Here is a 21,136-nt window from a genome sequence, read left to right on the forward strand (position 1 = left end):
GTGAAGGGAAGGACTCTAGTTCGGAGAGAAGGGACCGCATGCAAACTGCAATTGTTAGCCCCGACCTGCACTGGCGATAAGGGAGATGGACTGCTGCGAGCGGGAAGAGATGGTAATTTGGATGCTCACAGTAACTACGAATGTGTGCTGCGTAACTGGCGAGCAGTTGCACACGTCTGATCTGCAATGGAGGGACTAACCCCACAGTGGTGCACTGGGTTGAGTAAATGCAATGCTGAAGGTGCTGCCGAACCACAAACCACACTCCCATAGTCAATTTGGGATTGGACAAGGGCTCTGTAGAGCTGCAGCAGCGTAGAGCAATCTGCACCCCAATTTTTTTGTTGCTCAGGCAACGGAGGGCATTGAATTGAGTGTCGAAAACCAATCCTAGGAATCGATATGTCTCCACTACAGTGAGTGGATTATCATTAAAGTAGAGCGCTGGTTCCGGATGAATGGTACAACGCTGACAGAAGTGCACGACACACGACTTTGCGGCTGAAAACTGGAAGCCATGTGATAGAGCCCATGACCATCTTGTGATGGCTCCCTGTAGGTGCCGCTCAGCAACACCAGTACTGGAGCAGCAGTATGAAATGCAGAAGTCGTCTGCATACAGAGAAGGTGAGACGGAGGGCCTGATGGCTGCTGCTAGACCGTTAATGACCACTAAAAATAGAGAGAGACACTTAATACAGAGCCCTACAGGACTCCATTCTCCTGGGTATGGATGGAACTATGGGAGGCACCAACTTGGACACGGAAAGTACAGAGCAACACAAAGTTCCGGATAAAAATTGGGAGTGGGTCCCGGAAGCCCCACTCATACAATATAGCAAGGATATGGTGCTGCCAGGTCGTGTCGTATGCTTTACGTAAGTAAAGAAAGACGGCAACCAGGTGTTGCTGTCTGGAAAAGGCTGCTCGAATGGCAGACTTGATGGACACAAGATTATCAGCGGTAGAGCGACCCTGACGGAAGCTGCCCTGATGTGGACCCAGTAAGCCACGTGACTCCAGGACCCAACCCAACCCAACTGCAGACATACCTTATGTTCCAGCAGTTTACAAAGAACGTTGGTGAGGCTGATGGGCCGATTGCTATCCACATCAAGCTGGTTTTTATCGGGTTTGAGCACCAGAATGATGGTGCTCTCCCGCCATTGCGATGGAAAGACACCATCGCACCATATCCGATTGAAGATGACGAGGAGATGTCGCTTGTAGTCAGATGAGAAACGTTTAATCATCTGGCTGTCGATCCGATCATGCCCAGGAGCCGTGTCGGGGCAATGTGCAAGGGCACTGAGGAGCTCCCACTCTGTAAAATGGGTGTTATAGGATTCATTGTGGCGTATAGTTAATCATAGGACGTCCCCTTCCAGCCGCCATTTGAGTGTGCGAAAGGCTGGGGGGTAATTCTCTGAAGCAGAGGCTTGAGCAAAGTGCTCGGCAACTGTGTTTGCGTCGGTAGATAACACACCATTTATGCTAACACCAGGGACACCTGTTGGGGTCTGGTACGTGAAAACACGTTTGATCTTTGCCCAGACTTGGGAAGGTGATGCATGGCAACCAATGGTCGAGACATATCTGTCCCAACACTCGTTTGATAAGGTAGCGAACACAGGCACTGAGTCGTTTAAAGGCTACGAGGTGCTCCAGGGAAGGGTGTAACTTGTGCTGCTGTAGAGCTATCCAACGCTCCTTGATTCCTTTAGCGACTTCCGGCGACCACCAAGAAACTGCCTTTAGCCTCGGGCACCCTAAAGAGTGAGGGATAGAGTTTTCTGCTGCAGAAACAATTGTTGTAGTCACCTGCTCAACCACAACATCGATGTTACCATGTGGGAGAGATTCAACGGTGACACCAGAGGTGAAAGTTTCCCAGTCTGCCTTGTTTAAAGCCCATCTGGGCAGGCGTCCATGAGCCTGACACTGGGGCAGTGACAGGAAGATGGGGAAGTGGTCACTACCACAGGTCATCATGTGCTCTACAGTGGATAGATGGGAGTAGTCCTGGGCTGCAAATTGAAAATCAATCGCCGAGTAACTACCAGGACCAACACTGAAATGAATGGCAGCCCCAGTATTTAAGAGGCAGAGGTCGAACCGAGACTAACATTTCAACATCTCTCCATCAGCCAGTAAGCACGGTGCCACCCAAGAAAGGGTTATGGGTTTTAAAATCTCCCAAAAGTAGGAAAGGTTTAGGAAGTTGATCGATCAGTGCATTTAATACATTCAGGGATACTGTACCATCTGGAGGAAGATATACATTGCTTACAAGTATTTCCCAAGTTGCCCTTATCCTGACAGCCACAGCTTCAAGAGGGGTTTGAAGAGGCACAGTTTCAGTACAGACCGAGTTTAGGACATAAACGCAAACTACCCCTGTCAATCAATTATAGTTGCTACGGTTCCTGTAATATCCCTTATAGCCATGGAGGGCAGGGGTCCATATTGCCGGGAACCCCGTTTCCTGGAGGGCGATGCAGAAAGCATGTGTCAAGCTGAACAGCTGCTGTAGCTCTGCCAGGTTGTGGAAAAATCCGCAGCAATTCCACTGGAGGATGACATCATTGTTAGATTGGGAAGGCACGGAACATACAATGAGGCAGTTTACATCTCAGGGTCACCTGCTGCCACAGACTTTTTGCCCGAGCAGTCCATATCCATTGTGTCTGAGGGCCCAGCGAGATCTAGGTCCTCAGCGGACACCAAGATCTCCACCCCATCCACAGAGACAGAGCATGTAGGCAGCGGTGGTGTGGGAGCCACCGCAATTTCCTTTGTCTTAGGCATTTTCTTTTTGGATTTCTCTCACTGCTCCCTGGGACTCTCTGGCTGGGAGGACTTCACTGGCTCAGTCTCCAGGACTGAGGGTGAGCATGAAGCCCTATGACCAGCTGTTTTTGGACTCTTCAGCCACTGGTGGGCATCGTCTTTCCCACTAGCAGAAGCCTTGGAAAGGATTGATCCACATGACCCCTTCCTAGCGAGAGAAGCCAAAGAAGACTTACACTTCTCCGGCTTAGAAATGGGGACGGACGTCCTTGATGGTTGGGGAAGGGGTGTTGCTCCCGAAGTAGGTGGTGCAGGAGCAATAGGGAGGGAAATGGCCCCACCATCAATGGGGCACGTGTAGTCTTCCGACTCAGAGGTGACTTGGGTTGGCGGAGCTGGTGGTGCCAGAACTGTTGTAGCGGCAGTGTAAGACAATGTCATACGCACAGGATGCAAGCGTTCAAATTTTCTCTTAGCCTCAGTATAGGCCAGTCACTCTAGGGTCTTATTCCACGATTTTCCTTTCTTTCTGGAGAATCCTGCAGTCTGGCAGGCAAGGCAAATGGTGCTCTCTGCAGTTGACACAGATGGGAGGCGGGGCACATGGAATATTGGGATGTGATTGGCATCCACAATCTCTGCATGTTACGCTGGAAAAACAGTGGGAAGACATATGGCCGAACTACCAGCACTTAAAGCACCACATTGGGGAAGGGATATAGGGCTTTACATCACAGCGATAGACCATCACCTTGACCTTCTCGGGAATGTATCACTCTCAAAGGCCAGTGGCAACCTGATTATCCCTCAGACCCTGATGGACATGTCGGACATAATTTACACCTCTGCGCTTTAAATTGGTGCGCAGCTCATCGTCAGACTGGAACAGAAGGTCCCTGTGGAATATAATATCCTGAACAATATTTAGGCTCTTATGGGGAGTGATAGTAACAAACATCCCCAGTTTGGCACAAGTGATTAACTCCCCTGACTGGGCAAAGGATGCTGTTTTGATCAAGAATGACCCAGATCTCATTTTGGACAAGCCCTCCACATCCCCAAACTTGTCCTCTAAATGCTCAACAAAAAACTGAGACTTCGTCATGAAAGATTCCCCATCAGCTCTCGAACATACAAGGTACCAGGTTGAATAAGATCCACTGCCATCCTTAGCCTGACATTCCTCCCATGGTGTGGCCAGGGAGGGGAGTGATTTGGGGTCGTACTTCTGTGTCTTACTTCTGTGCGTTGAATTGAGCTCTTTATCACTTAGAGACTACTGGTGTTTCACAACCAGCAAGAGATGATGGACTAAGCTTCATCACGTGCCATCCACTCTGATGCCACACACTCCAACCAGGCCCCCCCCCCCCCACCAGGGGTGCCACCCAGCCACAGCAAAGGCCATCTGACAGGATGGCCATTGGCGGGAGTCCCGATGCCCCAGGGGGATGGGCATCTACCCCTTGGCATACGTGGGGAGTTAACGGCGCAGGCATCAGCAGACCCTGTGTGGTCGGGGGCTACAACTAACAGGGTACATGGCGGCCCCACCCCAACTGACTGGCTACCGTGCTGGATATCAGGTGCAAAGAAGTCCATGGTCATCGTCGATGCAGAAAGCGACACTACACAGTGCATGGTGGGAAATGCACCCAGAAAGGTATCCTCGCCCGAGAGATGGAGAATGGGCAAGACTGCAATGCAACGAGAAAGTGGGCTAAAGATCTCAATGCAGGGTGGACACAATGCACCATGTAAGGCGCCCTTCCCCAATTGGCTCACTCTTCGGGAAAATTTTGAAGAATGGGGGTCAAACCCTATAGGGGACCATTACATAAAGGCTAGAACGTGTGGAAGTCCTTTTAGTCACCTCTTACGACAGGCAGGAATACCTCGGGCCTATTGTAAGCCCCAGACCCGCAGGGGAACAGGGTAAGCTTACCAAAGGCTTGCGACAAGCTACTTAACTGGGCAAAAAATAAACCTGAAAGATATCCAGAGGGAAACTCAGGAAATTTGAATGAAGTATGGCAGCCACAGTTGTTGAAAAATGACCATCCTGAACGAAATGGGGCTAGAAGATACTGAGCAGCTGTATGAAAATCAACTATGAAATCTATTTTTCATAATAGCAACTCATCGCTCCATAAAAAATATCTGCAGATGAATTCACTGAATCTGGCAGAAATACCTGGCACAGTCCTAAGATGTAAGAAATGCACAGCAAAGTTGTGAATGCCTGAGCTAGGATTTGCATGCATAAATTGACGATTTCTAACTGCAACAAGCTCACATAATTGCAATGAAGTACCTTAAATATATGCTGAAGGACACAAGACAACAGTTAACCTATTTATAAAGTGTGGGGATCAAAAGACCATATTCACATATTACATCAAAATGTGAACCACTGTTACCCACACAATATTTTAAGAGATATGTGGTCACCAAAATAACTCACCAGAAGTTGGGACAGCAGTTCCTGTTAAATGAAGGATTTTTCTCCATACTACAGAAACAACTTTTAGAGCTAACTGTGTACAGCATTTGATCTTAGATTGACACAAAGTCACCTCCAATCAAGCTGAACTCTGAAAACTGCACTGCATAAATTTTGATCAGCTATCACCACGAAGTTCTGTCATCTTTGATTGGCAAAATACCATTAATCAAGTCAAGTCCAACTACAATCATCAGTTGACAACCTAGTGGCATTAGATAACAGTACTTTTATTTTGCACAAATATAATTTAAACAGTAAATAATAATGAAGTTGTCATTAACGCAAAGAAAGGATAATATGTGAATACCCACCCTCACACTGCTGATGTTTGGTTTTTTTTAGATGTGTAAAGTTAGGTTAAGAAACTGTCATATGTTAGTAATGAGTGTAGGTAGTAACTAATCTAAGTCTTTGAGGCATCCCTAAATGTGGTTAGTTTAATGCATCTATCAGACACTTTAGTGGCAGCGTAAGAAATAGAAATTCGAAATATTTTCATTGAAAAGAAAATGAAGTGATAGAGGGTCATTAACAACACACTGGACCAACTGTAGATAGCAGTCATGTTTGCAGGAAGTATGCTTGCTTGCGTAAATGTATGTGTGTCTTTTCTGAAAAAGGCTTTGGCTGAAAGCTCAATGTGTAGTAACAATCTTTTCGTTGTGCTTGCATGCAACTGAACATGTCATCTTTATGATGAGTAGCTACCTATCCTTTTCATAATATCCCAACCTTGACTTTCCATTTGACCTCTCACAAAAATGTTCTCTAGGCTTAAATAACGGTAACTACACAATTCGCAATAAATTTTAAACTATAAAACAAGTGCTTAACCCTTCTGTTGCTACAGATGTGCTTGCCACAGGTCACGCCGAGTGCATCATCATTACGGCCTAAGCCAACTACCTACGGTGGGGCCCTTCCGTCTGTGACCCTTCACTGCCTGCTGTGCTACCTGTGCTGGATTCCTGGCCGTGTGCTGAATATTTTGGTTGGAGCTAGTGAGAAATGGTGTAGGATCAGTAGTACAGCCACAGTCTCCAGTTCGGCTGTGCTCTGAGTGCAATTACAATAAATCATTCACAAACGTTTCACACAGGGTAACGAATTCCTTTCTGGAACACACTTCTGACACAGCTGAACCAGTTTAAAGTACATAAAATGTATTGTTTTCTGGCAAACATTGAAGTCAGGTAGCTCTATTCCTTTTTTAATACAAATTCCTCCCTTCGCATCAGAATAATTTGATCACATAGCAAAATGAGGAATCTGCATAATTTTACTGTATATGCTGTGTATTTGCTACAACCACAAAACACATACTGCTGCATATGACGAATCAAGCCTGCCTGTCAGCCTAATACTTCAATGAAAAGATGCTTTGAACTCTTTAAGCTAATATATGAATGCACGAGCTATCAGAGAGATGCGCCAGTAATCACAGCATGGTCACTTAACAGAAAAGGCATTGTTAGTGAAGCTTTATGACCCTATCACCATAAGAAGGGCATTCGATTCAGTGAAGGTACTGTGATAAATATTGCTGTGAAGAAAGTGATCAGGAAGTTTAAAGACATAGCTTGATTAGACGACTGGCCCCATAGTGGGCAATCAGACAAGTGTTAACTACTATTTTGACAGTTCAAAAAGAAATTGAGACAAGCGGGTTCGTCTCCACATTGTGAAGTCAGCGATTGTCAAGTCTCATATCACACCAGCATTCCGTACATTGCTGTTTGGAGAGCTCTAAGATGTATGCTCTAATGCTATGCATACAAAATCCAGTGTCATGAACTGTTACCCACCAATTTTGTGGCATGGAGAGCATTTACAGTGTGGGTACTTCAAAAATGAGAGAACCAAACAACTGGTTGCCTAACATGTTGTCGACCAACGAAGCCCATTTCACCCTCCAAGGGTCTGTCAGCACCCACAACTGCAGAATTAAGGCAACCTAATATCTTAGAATAGTCCCGGAAATCCTATTGCATGACAAAGGCATTTCAGAAATACTTTTGCCAATTTTAAAACCATCTTTATCAATTTCAGAACCAAACTCTTCAAGCAGCTACCGAAGTTGAGTCGCTCTGTCCCCTACTTTACAACAAACTTTTGCGATCAGGAGAATCATGGAAGATCACTAGAACAATGGTTGTTCACGAAATGATCATACCTGTAATGTGTTTTTCAAGTCATGTGGAACTTTGTGGAAGCAGGATCATCCTCCAACAGCTCTTCGGAGTACTAAAAGATCGAACAATTATCTTTTCACTGCTCAGAAATAATGCATCGTGAAATAACAATCAGAAAATGCCCATAATTTCTACACGCAGTGACCAAAATGTGTTGATATGTGTAATCACTGGGGTATGGTGGGATAAAGAGAATTTTAAGCTTACACACATCTTCCTCACAATGACTTTGCTTGTACATGTCCTTACACTGGTCACAGAGAAGGAATCTGGCCACTGGAAGTGTCATTAGCAGGAGGTTCGAGCCAGAGTCGGTCCAAACACCAAGCAGTACTCAAGTGCCTTTGACACTCATGGGTTGCAATAGGCAGAGAAGGAAACTAATAACAGTGTGTCACTGCACACTATTAGTAAGTTGTTGAAAACCAGACATAGCAGTTTGGGATCACTGTTCCTGACAATCAACATCACGAGACTGATGTGACAATGCCAGTATACTGAGACTAAGATTGGCACTTTAGAGTGACTAGTAATTTTCAATTTTAAACCCCAGTGAATAGTGATAACAGCAATTTCCCTGTAACAGTGCTGTGTATTGGAGTAGACTGCATGTGGTAAACTCATTACTGAGAGAATGTGGTGCACGAATTGGCAACTTGCTCTAATTATTTAAAAATGTAAAATTTTGCACTTCACCAAACGAAAGAAACTTAGTATCCTATGACTGTAGTGTCAATGAGTCAATGTTGGAATCAGCCAACTCATACAAATACCTGGGTGGAAAACTTTGTAGCGATATGAGATGGAATCATCACATAGATTCGGTTATGGGTAAAGCAGGTGGCAGACTTCAGTTTATTGGTAGAATTCTGGGGAATGTAATTAGTTACACAGGACATTGCTTACACAACACTCATGTGTCCAGTTCTAGAATATTGCTCAAGCTTGTGGGACCCATACCTGATAGGACCAACAGGGGATATTTAACATACATAAAGGTTGGCAGCAGCACGAACAGTCGCAGGTTTGTTTAACCCATGGGAGAGTGTCACAGAGATCCTGAAGGAACTGAACTGAAAGATAGTTTAAGATAGACGTAAACTATACCGATGAAAACTCGGGAAGTTTCAAGAACTAGCTTTTAATTATGACTCTAGGAATATACTACAACCCCCTCCATATCACTCACTCAGGGATTGTGAGGATAAGATTAGAATAACTGCTGCATGCTCAGGGGCATTTAAACAATTATTCTTCCCATGCTCCACACGTGAACGAAACAGGAAGGAACACTAATAAATGGTACAATGGGGTATACCTTTGCACCTCATGGTGGTTTGCAGAGTATAGATGTAGACATAGAACACAATAACTGGGGATAGGTTGCCTATTAAAATATTCCTTCAGGCAAAACTGAATATCAAACATGAACCGTGTGTGTATGTGCAAGTGAGCTGGGAGGAGGAGATGGCCGGATAGAAATGGGAGGTAGAAGTGGACACAGGGGGAGGAGGTGTGTGTAATATTTATAACGTGTACTTGAGTGAAGCCACAGAGAAGGGCTAGAAGAACTAAATAAAATTTTGTTCCTTTGGAAGATTTACTCATCTCAATCAACAGCCAATTGCGTAGCAACAGGCCACAAGCCTAGTATTCTTTTCTTTGAAGGTATCTCATTTTAATGCTGACAGTAAACAGTCCGAACACTGAAATAATTTGCTTTCGATTCTATATTATTGTGAGGAGTTTGTCACTTGGTGTGCAGTATTTCAGTGTTGTTTCAACAGTATCTTTCATAGCAAGTTTCAGTGGTTTGAAAGTTATTTTTTGTTCTGCTTAATTCATTTAAAAATAAATATGTGCAGATAAATTTTAGTATGCTTTGACATCTATATGTATTGTCATGTTCAAGGTCATTTCAATGTCACAGTAATCGCAATACATTTTATCATATCAAGAATGTTCTGACAAAATTACTAAGCAAAGTGAGTCAAGCAGGCTGAATTCAACAACCACTCGAAATATTTGCATCAGCCGATAGGCTGCAGAATTATGTAGCTAATCGAGTTGTCAGTACAACTGCAAATTGTGTGCACCACAACTATAATCTTGGTATTTTAGTCCAAGTGGACTAGGAATCTTATCTGAAAATTCTCCAAATTCGTTTCATTATTAGGCCAGTGTAAATATCTAATTCTGTGAAACCATGTTATTCTCAGAGAAAATTCTTCAGAGGAAGTTAAATTCTAGTTGCCCAAGAGTTTTACAGACCACTGCTTATCCCAATATTTCTAAATTAACATCTAGATAACATCAAAAGTTCCATGAGGCTTTTCACAGACAATGCTGCTGTGTACAGAGAAGTCAACACTGGAAAATTATAGCAAAATGCAGAAAGACTCACTGAGAATCGACACTTGTGCAGGGAGTGGCAGCAACTGACTTCTGACATAAATGTATTATATTGCAAATACATAGAAAGATCTGGTGATTCCAGCCAGGTGGCAATGTCTTCAAACTGTGACATTTCGACAAGTAACATAATCATCTTCTGGCGAAATACCAAGACTTTGCCGATACCAGTCCCTTTATACCTGCGGCGCATCCCCAAGACCTGGCCGCGGGAGGCTGTATCCAGAGGGGTTGGCAGGCAGGGTGGAGGGGGAAGTGGGTGCGCCGTGCGTGTCTCCGTCACAGCATTCCAGTCATCTCGCGAGCTGGACGGTTCTTTGTGTGTTCATGGCGCATTTCGGGATTCCAGGCCATGCTAAGTTGATAACCTTCGTCCCTATTCACAAGATTCTCGTAGACCCATATTTCTATCGATTCTTTAATTATGCTGCCGCCCCAACAGCTCCCGGCTCGGCACAGCACCCGGTGTTCTCTAAATCAAAGGTGTGTTTTCTTTGATACTATGTTCAGCTATAACGGGTTGTTCTGTCTGTCCAAGTTGGACGCGTCTGATGTGTTCTCCACACCTTTTCGAGATGCAGTGCTGCGTTTGTCCAATGTACTGTACACCACTCTCGCAGGCAATGCTATATATGACAGGTGTGTTGAGTTTGAGTGGGTCTTTAGCTGAGCCCAATAGCTCTTTTGTCTTCGGTGGTGGTCGGAAGACAGTATTTATTTTCGATTTTCTCAGCAGCCTCCCGCTTTTGACTGACAGGGGGCCCCAGTATACCCAGGAAGGCACGTCGTCGTCGTCAACACCCATTTTTACGAAATACCTCTCTTAGGTGGTGTAATTTGTCTGAGAGGCTTTCTTTGTCGCAAATGACAAGCCCTATGTTCAAAGGTGGTCAGTACTGACTGGCGTTAACCCTTTCGCGGGCAAAATTATAGAGTAGTTTTTTTTAATGAATGGAGAGCAGATAGTAGTTAACAGATAAATATACCTATCATACAGAATATCAAATTTGCTCCAACTGTGAAAGTGAGGTCACACAACAAGGTGGGAAGTATTCTTCCCACTGTCCTGCCTTGGAGTTAAACGACAAAACAACTTTTTCAATATATGTCATATTTGATAAATTTACTTCTCTTGTTACAATGATTGTTCATAAGTACTTGCCATGAAATTTTCTGAAACATGGGTCTATGCAAAGTGGTATTTGACAATATGTACAAACATAGCGAGTGCTCTTTTCCGCAGCTTTGGTACTACAATGACAGCACGTCCAGTAGCTTTCTCCTAAAATGGGTTGATGCTCATCTACAGCCACATGAAGAAAATCTTCAGGTACTTTACCCCTTTTTGCCAGAAAGACAGTTTTTTTCCATGCCTTTTTGGGATGAGAAGCCAGCACTCAATTGTCTGGCTAGATGGATCCTGTATGTGAGCTGACCATGCTGTCCTCTTTCTCTTTTACTTATTTTCCACAGGATAAAACTGTTCACTGCAGCAACATCCACCAGGAAATAAAATATTCTGTGCCACCATTTTACAGAATGTCTGCCAATAGCATACCTTTCTTGTAATTGATCAAACTTATCAACACTACCCATTATTTTGTTGTATTCTGCCACAACTTCAGGACACGAAATCTCTGTACTAGTACCATCCTTGTTTTCCTTTTCACTGTGGCTGTTTCTCATGGGTCATGAATTGAGGACAGGAAAGTGACTGGACAGTTATCAATCTATTTTACTGCAGAAATGGCTCCTTTTGTTTCAAACTGGAATTCTCCTCGTTCCAATCTTACGTTTTCCTTCATAAATTTGGATAAATCAAAAGTATTTACCAATGTCACGCAAACAGCACTGAAAGGCTCCTCTACAGAGCAACACTCAGCTATACAATGCCTCTGCGCTAAAGCACAGCAAAAACGGCAGGAACTTCCGATTGGAAGTAGTACCCTACACTGTTCACTAGGTGGTAGCACCGTACAGAGGTGGGAACTGTGAATCCCACAGGACTAGGAGCAAGTTTGTTGTAGTGGGAAGCATGTTTCCCACAGCTCATGAAAGGGTTAAGCCAGATGGTGGCAGCTGGTTGCATGGAGGCACAGTTCTATGTGCGTCTCCTTTCTATACGCTTAATGGCCCAGCAAGCCATCCACCTTTTTCCTAATGAATATGTCTAGGGAAGGAATATAGCCATTCTCCTCTACTTCCATCATGAAGGTGATATTCCCATGTATGCTGTTTAGAGGGTCCATAAACTACTCCGGTGCCTGCCTGCCACGCTGCCAAATCACGAAAGTATTGTCGACATAGCAGAAGAAGTGCCCGGGCTTACAGTGAGCAGTTTGTAGGGCCACCTCCTCAAAGTATTCCATATACAGATTTGCAATCCCTGGAGCAAGGGGAGATCCCTTGGCCACTCCATCCACTTGTTCATAATGTTCTCCATTGCACTTTAAGTAGGTGGCCGTAAGCACATACTCACTGTTTAAGGCTAGATGTGCTGATTAAGGAGTGCCAAGGTGTTCTGTAGAGGTACTTCTGTGAACAAGGTGGTGACGTCTAAGCTCATGAGTGGGTCATCTCTCTGTATTTGAATGTCCTTCAGTATTCTCACAAAATCTGCAGTTTTCTATGTGGTGACTGCAGTGCCCCCACCAGTGGTTTTAACAGTGTCACCAGGTATTTGGTCAGTCCACAACTGTGTGAGTTAATAGTGTCCAGAATCGGCCGGAGAGGTACCCCATCTTTGTGAATCTTGGGCAATCCATACAGGCGCGGTGTTGTCGGCACTCTGGGATACAGCCGTTTCTTCACTGCCTCTGGTAGATCTGAGTCCTTCAGTAGCGCCACGATGTTTCTGGTCATCGTCAAGGTAGGGTCCTTGTTGAGTTTCTTTTAAGCCGGGTCTTGCAGCAGAGAGCAGATTTTCTGCTGGTAGTCGACATGCGCATCAGCACCGTCTCATTTCCCTTGCCTGCTGGGAGGACCATGGTGTCAGCATCACCCCTCAGTGCGCGGATAGCTTCTAGTTCCTGCACAGTAATGTTGGTTTTGGGAGTCTTGACTTGTCTATGATCCTGCAGGTCTCCCTTTGGATCTGCTCAGCTTCCTCCTTGGGTAGGCCCCAAATTTCTTCCTCTATGCCGCTGATAATGTCCCGTTTCGGTATGTCTCTGGTACAGGTGCAAAAGTTCAACACTTTCATGAGGACAGAAGTTATGGCTGCATCTAGCACCTTATCTGCCAAATTTACAATAGCTCTGGTGCTATTTGTCACCCGAGTCAACTGAACTACAGAAAGTCTGTCGTATTTGCCAATCTGTTGTGCAGAAGCACACTGTTTCTGCCCCTCACTGTTGGCATGAGATCTGCAGTCAAACCACTCCCAAGTATGTGCCAGTTATGCTTCTGCCATCTTCAGGTGGCATGCGGTCACTGTGCATACATTCTTGCCATGTGTAGTGAATGCATTCCCTGACAATGGCCATGCTTGCTTGCCGTAAAATATGTTCGGTTTTCTTCGTTTTCACAGGATGTCTTGATTCCGAAAATCATAGCAAGATGTTCTTGTCTCGGCAACGTTAGAGAAAAGCCAATGAGATGAGAAGTTTGGCTTTCCAGTTGCGTTCTTTCTGCAGCAGATTGAAGCTGCAGAGCATCTCCTCCCCATACAGGTGTCAAATGTGAATGTATGCTTTCCTGGCATATACAGCTGGTGAAGAGTTCTCGGGCTTCCAGCCAGGTGGCAGAGTCTTCAAACAACGATGTTTTGACGAGTGATATACTCATCTTCTGGTGAAGTGCCAAGACTGTGGATGCCAGTCCCTTTATACCTGCAGCGTGTCGCCACCACCCACCCGCGGGAGGCTGGATTCAGGAGACTTCAGGCAGCGTGGAGGGAGGAAGCAGGTGCGCCGTTCGTGTGTCAGACCATTCTGGTCGCGCCTTGCGAGCTGGACAGTTCTTGGTGCGTTCACGGCTAACTGCAGGATTCCAGGCCGCGGTAAGTTGATAACCTATGCCCCAGTTCACAACATTCTTGTGGACAGGTATTTCTATCGATTCTTTAATGATGCTGTCCCAATAGCTCTGAACACGGCACAGCACCCTGGTGTTATCGAAATCAAAGGTGAGGTTATCTTTGATACTATGTTCAGCTATAGCAGGTTTCTCTGATGTGTTCCCCACACCTTTTCGAGATGCAGCGCTGTTTTTGTCCAAGGTACTTACACCACACTCACAGGCAATGCTATATATACCAGGTGTGTTGAGTGAGTGGGTCTTTAGCTGAGCCCAGCATCTCTTTCGTCTTCTGCGGTGGTCAGACGACACTATTTATGATCAATTTTCTCAGTAGCCTCCCAATTGTGGACAGGGATGAAGGTTATCAACTTAGCATGGCCTGGAATCCAGCATTAGCCCCAATACACTGAACACACCAAGAACCGCCCAGCTTGTGAGACGCGACCAGAATGTTCTGACAGACACGAATGGCGCACCCGCTTCCCCCTCCACCCAGCCCGCCAGCTCCTCTGGATCCAGCCTCCTGTTGCCAGGTTGTGGGGGGCACACCGCAGATATAAAGGGACCGGCATCCACAAAGTCTCGGCACTTCGCCAAAAGATGACGAGTATGTCACTCATTGAGTCATTCAAGTTTGAAGACACCATCACCTGGCTGGAAGCCTGAGAACTTTTCACCAGCTTTATATGCCGGGAAAGCATGCATTCACACAAAGATCTTTTATTGTATAATTACATGAGAACAGAACAATCACTGGAAGCATTTACTTCCAGTAAACATAGTGGAGTATGTTTACAAACTGATTTGAAGTTAAGCAACCACACAAAATTAATTGCGAGTAAGGCAGACGTCAGACAGGTTCACTGGAAAAAACCTCCAGAAATTTAGTCCAAAAAAGGAATTAGCACTTTTTTGAGCAATGTCTGAATACTGTTCATCAATCAGATCCTTACCAGACAGGATTGATAAGAGGAAATATATGATTCAAAGAAGAGCAGCATGTTTTGTTACAGGTGAGCACAAGCTTCACAGAGATGGTCAGCCAACTAGTGGCAGAGACTAAAAGGTGTTCTGCATCATGGTGCGGTGAAGTACCCTCCACGCACACAGTATCCATGAAGTAATATAAGTTTCCCCATTTCGATCTGGCGGCATTGGAACAGAGATACTTTCGAAATTCTTAGATAAACGATCACTTGCTTTAATGGTTAACCAACCTCAGTGTAGTGACATTAAAAGTTGGACTGAACACCTGCAGAACAGTGTCATATTCTTAAACACTTCAGTAAATCAATTATGGGCCACTTGAACAATCTAGGTAAACACATCCACCCCTCATGAACAACTCCAATTTATTTGACACCACTGTGACACTGTCACACGATGTGGAAAATTTATCACTGCTTGTACTACACTAGCTGTGTGTAGAATTCACAGCAGTTTGTAGACATGACTGTCAATGCTAATGTTACAGACTGAACCACCAACACAGGCCCATTGGTTCCCTTTGCAATAGCAAGTAAGAGCATGGAATGCCGACACACCTGAAATAGACAAGGAACTCTACACATGATTGATCACTGTATCCTGCAGATGGCAGGAGACTACTTATTGACCTCAGAAAAGAGGCTGGATGCAGATTTGTTCCAGCACACATCTTTGCTCAGGCTATCATAATGGGTGCCATCAATGATTTTTTAAATATGTAATCCTTGCAACAACACTGAAGTTGGGGTCAAGTAAAGCTTTATTGATTGTAGCAGATATACAATGTTTGTTCCTTGGGACACACATCAAAAATAAACAGCAACTTGAGAAATCTTTGTGATATGCTGGTGGCTTGTCTCCCAGTAGTGTCCTACCCTCATGTTTCATAAAGAGAAGCCACTTCTCTCCAATTCAATGTTGATACTGTGTTACATTTGAGTGTGTTTCAGATTGAACCAGTAAAATTATTTCATTAATAATCATTGAATAAAATTTCACAAACCGATCATTGTTACCCTAATAGTAATTTACATTAATGTGATTAATTACTGCTAGTTAATTTCATGTCACACTTCCTCTCAATATCTTGTATCTGAATATGTAAGTGGTCTTACACCACACAGGTGCTTCAAGTCTGCAAAAGTTGAGGTTAATGCCATGTTGCACATATTGATATCACGCCACTCCACATTTTTGTCAAAGGCATCATTCACTGATATTACACCATAAAATCAACACGATACATAATTCACTGACAAGATATGTTTATTTTGATTGATGCTATTAGAAATTATTCAGTGCAAACTACAGTGTTACTGACACTGTCTTACAGGGTATCTAAATGAAATTTAAACACTTACATATATGAATTATTATGTGATCTATCATATAAAGACATTGTCATTTAATGTTGGTACCAAAAACCCTGAAAAGTAGTTTCAGACCAATTTACTTCAAATATTTACACAATACTCTATTGAGCATTGGGATGGGTATAGGCTACTTTTTTTAAGGGGGAAGGATGAGGCAGGGGGGAGAGGGAGAGAGAGAGAGAGAGAGAGAGAGAGAGAGAGAGAGAGAGAAGGGAAGGACAAGGCAGGCAGAGAGGAAGTGGGGAAGGAGGATATAGTGACAGGGGAGAGGAAGGATACAGCAGAGAGAATGGGGCCAACAAGATTAGGATATATACCTGACTCCCATACGAATTTAACAATGGCAAACCATAGCTGGGTTCGCCAGTAGCTTTTAGAAGATCAGCAGATCAATGACCACGGAGAGAACCTGTTAAGTGCGCCCTGTTGAATAAAAGTTTTATCTTTGTTTTGTTTTATGCCATTTAAGTACAAATATGTGGTCATGAGGAGCATTATATTAACATTTTTAGTATTTAAATGTTACTACAGGGCTGCTCACACTGTGTTTTAGCTTTCATTAAGACAATACCAATCTACCTATAGACTGAACAAGTTCTACACAGCACATGATCAAGCTTATCATATTGATTAAATCATTTTTTCATCTGTTTGATGAAGCTGCAAGACAACTGGATGATGAAGCCTGTGATGAATAGTTATCAGTACTGTTTCACATTTGAAAGCAGAATAAATACTTGCATTTAATTTACCTCAAACTTATCTTAAACTAGGAATGAAGAGTATCCTGGAGAGACAGGAGGGAGGCAGAACAATAATTCAAACTAAGATAGCAGCGCCATTCTATGGGAGTACTCCAGCCTGACACTTTTTTTGTTAAAGAACAAGGAAAGTAAAACCATTCTCTCTAGTACAGGAAATTTCATTAATACTGCATGGCAAAACTGTACGTTAGAAGGTCCTGAAAACAATGCTGTTTGGTGGGAAAAGAAACTTACGTGTGTCTAGAGCAATTTTCACTATTTTCATAAAGGCAAGTGTTAAGGTAAGGTTCTTTGTTGACAAAGTTTTCTGTACATTAGAAAGTTAAACTCTATAATTTTAGTATTATTTGCACTGATCCATGGTATTGTAGGAAGTTAAGTGAAATGTTAAAAATAAGATCAACCCCAACTGTTAAATTTCAAGGAGGGGTGCGTAAGGCCATTTTCTATGATAATCTAGTCTGACACCTCTTAATATAAAAATAAAATGAGGGTACCAATCAAGTTCAAAACATACCAGTGCAAACTGACTAATTTATTAGTTTGGTAATGTTAAGTCCTTGTGGTTTCTCGCTCAAAAAAGAAATTGTCCTAAAGACATAGTTTTCACTTATTTAAAAACCTTTCCACTATTCAACACCACTACCATTCAGTGAGTTGTTACCTTTACTTCAAGAGAATGTTATGAATTACTCTTGGAATTTCATTTCTGTGAATCTACATCCAATCGCTGACTGTATCACTGGGAACAAACTACTGTCAATGGCACAAGCATATTTTGTTCCAGGTTTGGGCCCAAGACAAGTTACAAGTCTGAACAAATGGCTTTTACAGACGCTTCTAAACAAGTAAAGGATACTGCACCCAGGGATTTGTGGCAAGAGTAACTTAATTACAAAGTAAGTGACATAAGTTCCAATCTGTGTAGAGTTTGGTCCTTCCACTATATTAACCGAGGATAAAGAAAATATTCTAGTCCAATGACTTGTCTACTGCAAAAGTGCACTATCCAATAACAAAAGCACGTACTGTTGGACAGTGACACACACACACACACACACACACACACACACACACACACACACACACACACACACACACACGTTCTAATACATTATGTACATCTAGGAAACACTTAAGGAATGTAAGTAGACTGACAACAGAAAGAGAGAGACAAAAGATAAAATTCAAAGTTCAAAAGGTGTCAAAAGGGTTAAAAAATTGTGAAGTCTTAAATGTTGCAGATTAACTTATGTTCTTACAATTGTAACATGCAGAAAACTAGGTAATTAAGACTCACAGCTTCTAAGTTTTGGACATGAAATGTTAATTACTTACACAATATCAAAATAAATTTCAAAACAACTGCTACATGCCTAAGCACAAAAACAGATTGGGCATTCTTTTGGTTCTTTAACAATGGTCACAAAAGGGCACACGTGTGTGCCCATTGCTGCCTTTCAGTTTAAAAGTCTGCAAACCAAGATTTGCTCTATAACATGTTTTGTCAATTAAAAGTTTGTCATTAGTGACTATATGCTTTCCTGTTTTTGTCTTGCAGTTGTACATGCATATTTGGCATTGATTACCAAGTATTACATACTCAAAAAGCACAGACGGAAATATTATTAGTAAGAAAACCAGTGAAATTTAATGTGAATGTGTGAAATAATACCCTGTACAGAAAATAAAAGTTGAATGTCATCTTTCTTTCATATGTGGAATGTTGCAACACTAATGTTTACTTCTAAACTGTCATGCTGCATACAAAGATATTTATGGATTTATTGTATTTAGTTTATTTGATTTTGAAGGAAGTGGAATAATAAAAACAAGTAACTCCATTATTTTGTTCAATGCTATCCATTTCCCAAAACAACTTACTGGCAGCAGCAAGACTTCATCATAACTGTTTTTAGAAATCTGCTTTGAGATTAAAACTAATATAATCTGATAATTTTGACAACCATCCCTCGACACAATATGGTAGATAATTAAAATGCATCCCATCCTTCAATCAACAATTTTCTCCCATTTTACTGAAATACCGTAAACACTATAAATTTGCATTCTCCAAAATACAATCTTTACTTTCTAAGCACTAGTGCTATCAAACTCAACGATGTATTAATGTCCTTGCATACTAAACATTTCATACATTTACACACCCATATAATACACATGCACTTTTATTTTCAATGGTTACAGACTATATGGAGAAATAACATTTAACATACATTGTAAGCATGTACTTAAATTAATGACAGTCTAATAATACTTACTATAAGGTGTCTGGAGGTCCAATGATGAGGACTTCCCATCTGTATATGTCATTGTCGTCAATCAGGCCAGCGGAAAACCCTTCAACAGGGTTCTTATTAAGTTCTACGGGGGAAAAAAGGAAATATAGTATAAACTGTCGTTCGAGGTGGCAGTCCCTAACTAAACCAATAAAAATTTCAGTTAGCTAACAAGTTTTTATAACAGGTCCTTATTAAAATGGCTAATAAAACTATTTTGGTGCTACGTAAAACTTTTTACTATCAAAGAAAGCCCAAAATAGTACCACTATTTGAGGTTAGGTACGTCAAACACTAGTCGATCGATTTAACATTTCCTGCTAACATAATTTAATTCGCCTCACATACGCTTAATATAGGTTTTATGCACGGCCCGAGACTAAAATAAGTTCCTAAATGTATGTCGTCGTCGTGTTCTAACAATAATACCGACTTGCAAATAAGTCTACCTCTAGGTTAACAACAAAACGAATTTCAAATCCAATACTTTTGATACACCACACTTCGTCATTAACACATTTAGATATCTTAGAGTTATAGAAAATCTAATGATGTGTCAGCTGTTAGAGTGTCAAAATATAGATTTGGTTCGTCTGGCAACATCTCCGATCTACAACACAAATAAGTAGAGGTTTTGCTATGACAATAATAAAGATTTCCTGACTATAAGGAATACAGAAATTTATCTTCCTTTACCTGCTAGTTGTTTCCGTAATAAAAGAGCTGACTGTGGCTCTGACATGAATGAGAGAATACTTTTAATTTAAAGAGGCAAACAATCACTCCTTGGAAAATGGCTCAGGTTTAGTAATCTCAAGGCCGCATGCGCTACCACAGAGTTTTACTTCCGGCAGTTGCTGCTACATGTATGAGAATTTTGTTTCTACAAAACTTCCGACAAACTGAGCTCTCTACCGGGAACTTCGGGCACTTCTAGTATTCCGTGGCCTTCTATACGAATTGCCATACGAATAATGTCACTTCATAGACTATAATTCCATTCCCTTCTATTTTGTTTCTATGTCAAGCAAATCTACAGAAATTTCCAACGTTCAGCTTACGAAACATTTGGGTAATTGTCCGTCTACAGAATTCTAGTCCGTATCATCGTTTATGAGAACATCCGTTGCATTCACCCCAACAATTTTCCACATCACATAATTTTTTCCTTATAACAAAAGCAGAAAAAACAGCAAAATCCGTTGGACTGACATCGGCAGAACTACTACACAGTATTAGATAAATAATTTTTTTCAGTGATTCATCCTACCTCGTGAAGGTAAACTCATCTAATAAAGCCATCGTAAATTAAAGTGTGTTTGTAGTTTCATTTATACTTTCGCATCAGATTAATGGAATAAATGATTATATATTACCTCCAATTACAGTTAAGTCGCTTTTCCTTTACGACTTCCTCCTTCCATCATGTTGCAATGTGACAAATGTTTTTCGTATTTAGTTACCGAAAGTAAAGCAGTATGGTATTCAAACCGAATATGGTTTAAATACGAGGGTCCCTGACTGAATTAATACAAAGAAAAATTAGCAAGAAAAAAGCTTCGCAAACTATCAAATGAATGCCGTACATGATTTTGAAATGTTATTCCTATTATATAAGTAGCTGATACTTGAATGGTGCCATATGCAATGTGTCATTAGCACACGAAATTTTTCCAGCCAGTTAATGTCAACGTCGGAAACCTCGGGAAGCTACACAGTCCGATGTGCTATAGTTAAGCTTCTTCTTACGAAAAGTAAAAGCAAGATGTAAATAATACTGGTCTAAATTCGT

General features: G+C 42.3%; 1 protein-coding gene across 1 annotated transcript in view; it reads right to left on the minus strand.

The window, feature by feature from the left end:
* Positions 1 to 20,218, minus strand: part of LOC126418903 (ubiquitin-conjugating enzyme E2 G1) — a 64,473-nt gene extending 44,255 nt beyond the window's left edge. The window contains exons 1-2 of the mRNA XM_050085921.1: positions 20,041 to 20,218; positions 19,327 to 19,429 (exon numbers count right to left, since the gene is read on the minus strand). Coding sequence (XP_049941878.1) covers positions 19,327 to 19,429; positions 20,041 to 20,086 — 149 coding nt within the window. The 5' untranslated portion in view covers positions 20,087 to 20,218. The remainder of the gene's footprint in view (positions 1 to 19,326; positions 19,430 to 20,040) is intronic.
* Positions 20,219 to 21,136: the final 918 nt, after the last annotated feature.

This window comes from Schistocerca serialis, chromosome 9 (genome assembly GCF_023864345.2).
Source record: "Schistocerca serialis cubense isolate TAMUIC-IGC-003099 chromosome 9, iqSchSeri2.2, whole genome shotgun sequence".
Taxonomy (NCBI): Eukaryota; Metazoa; Arthropoda; class Insecta; order Orthoptera; family Acrididae; genus Schistocerca; species Schistocerca serialis.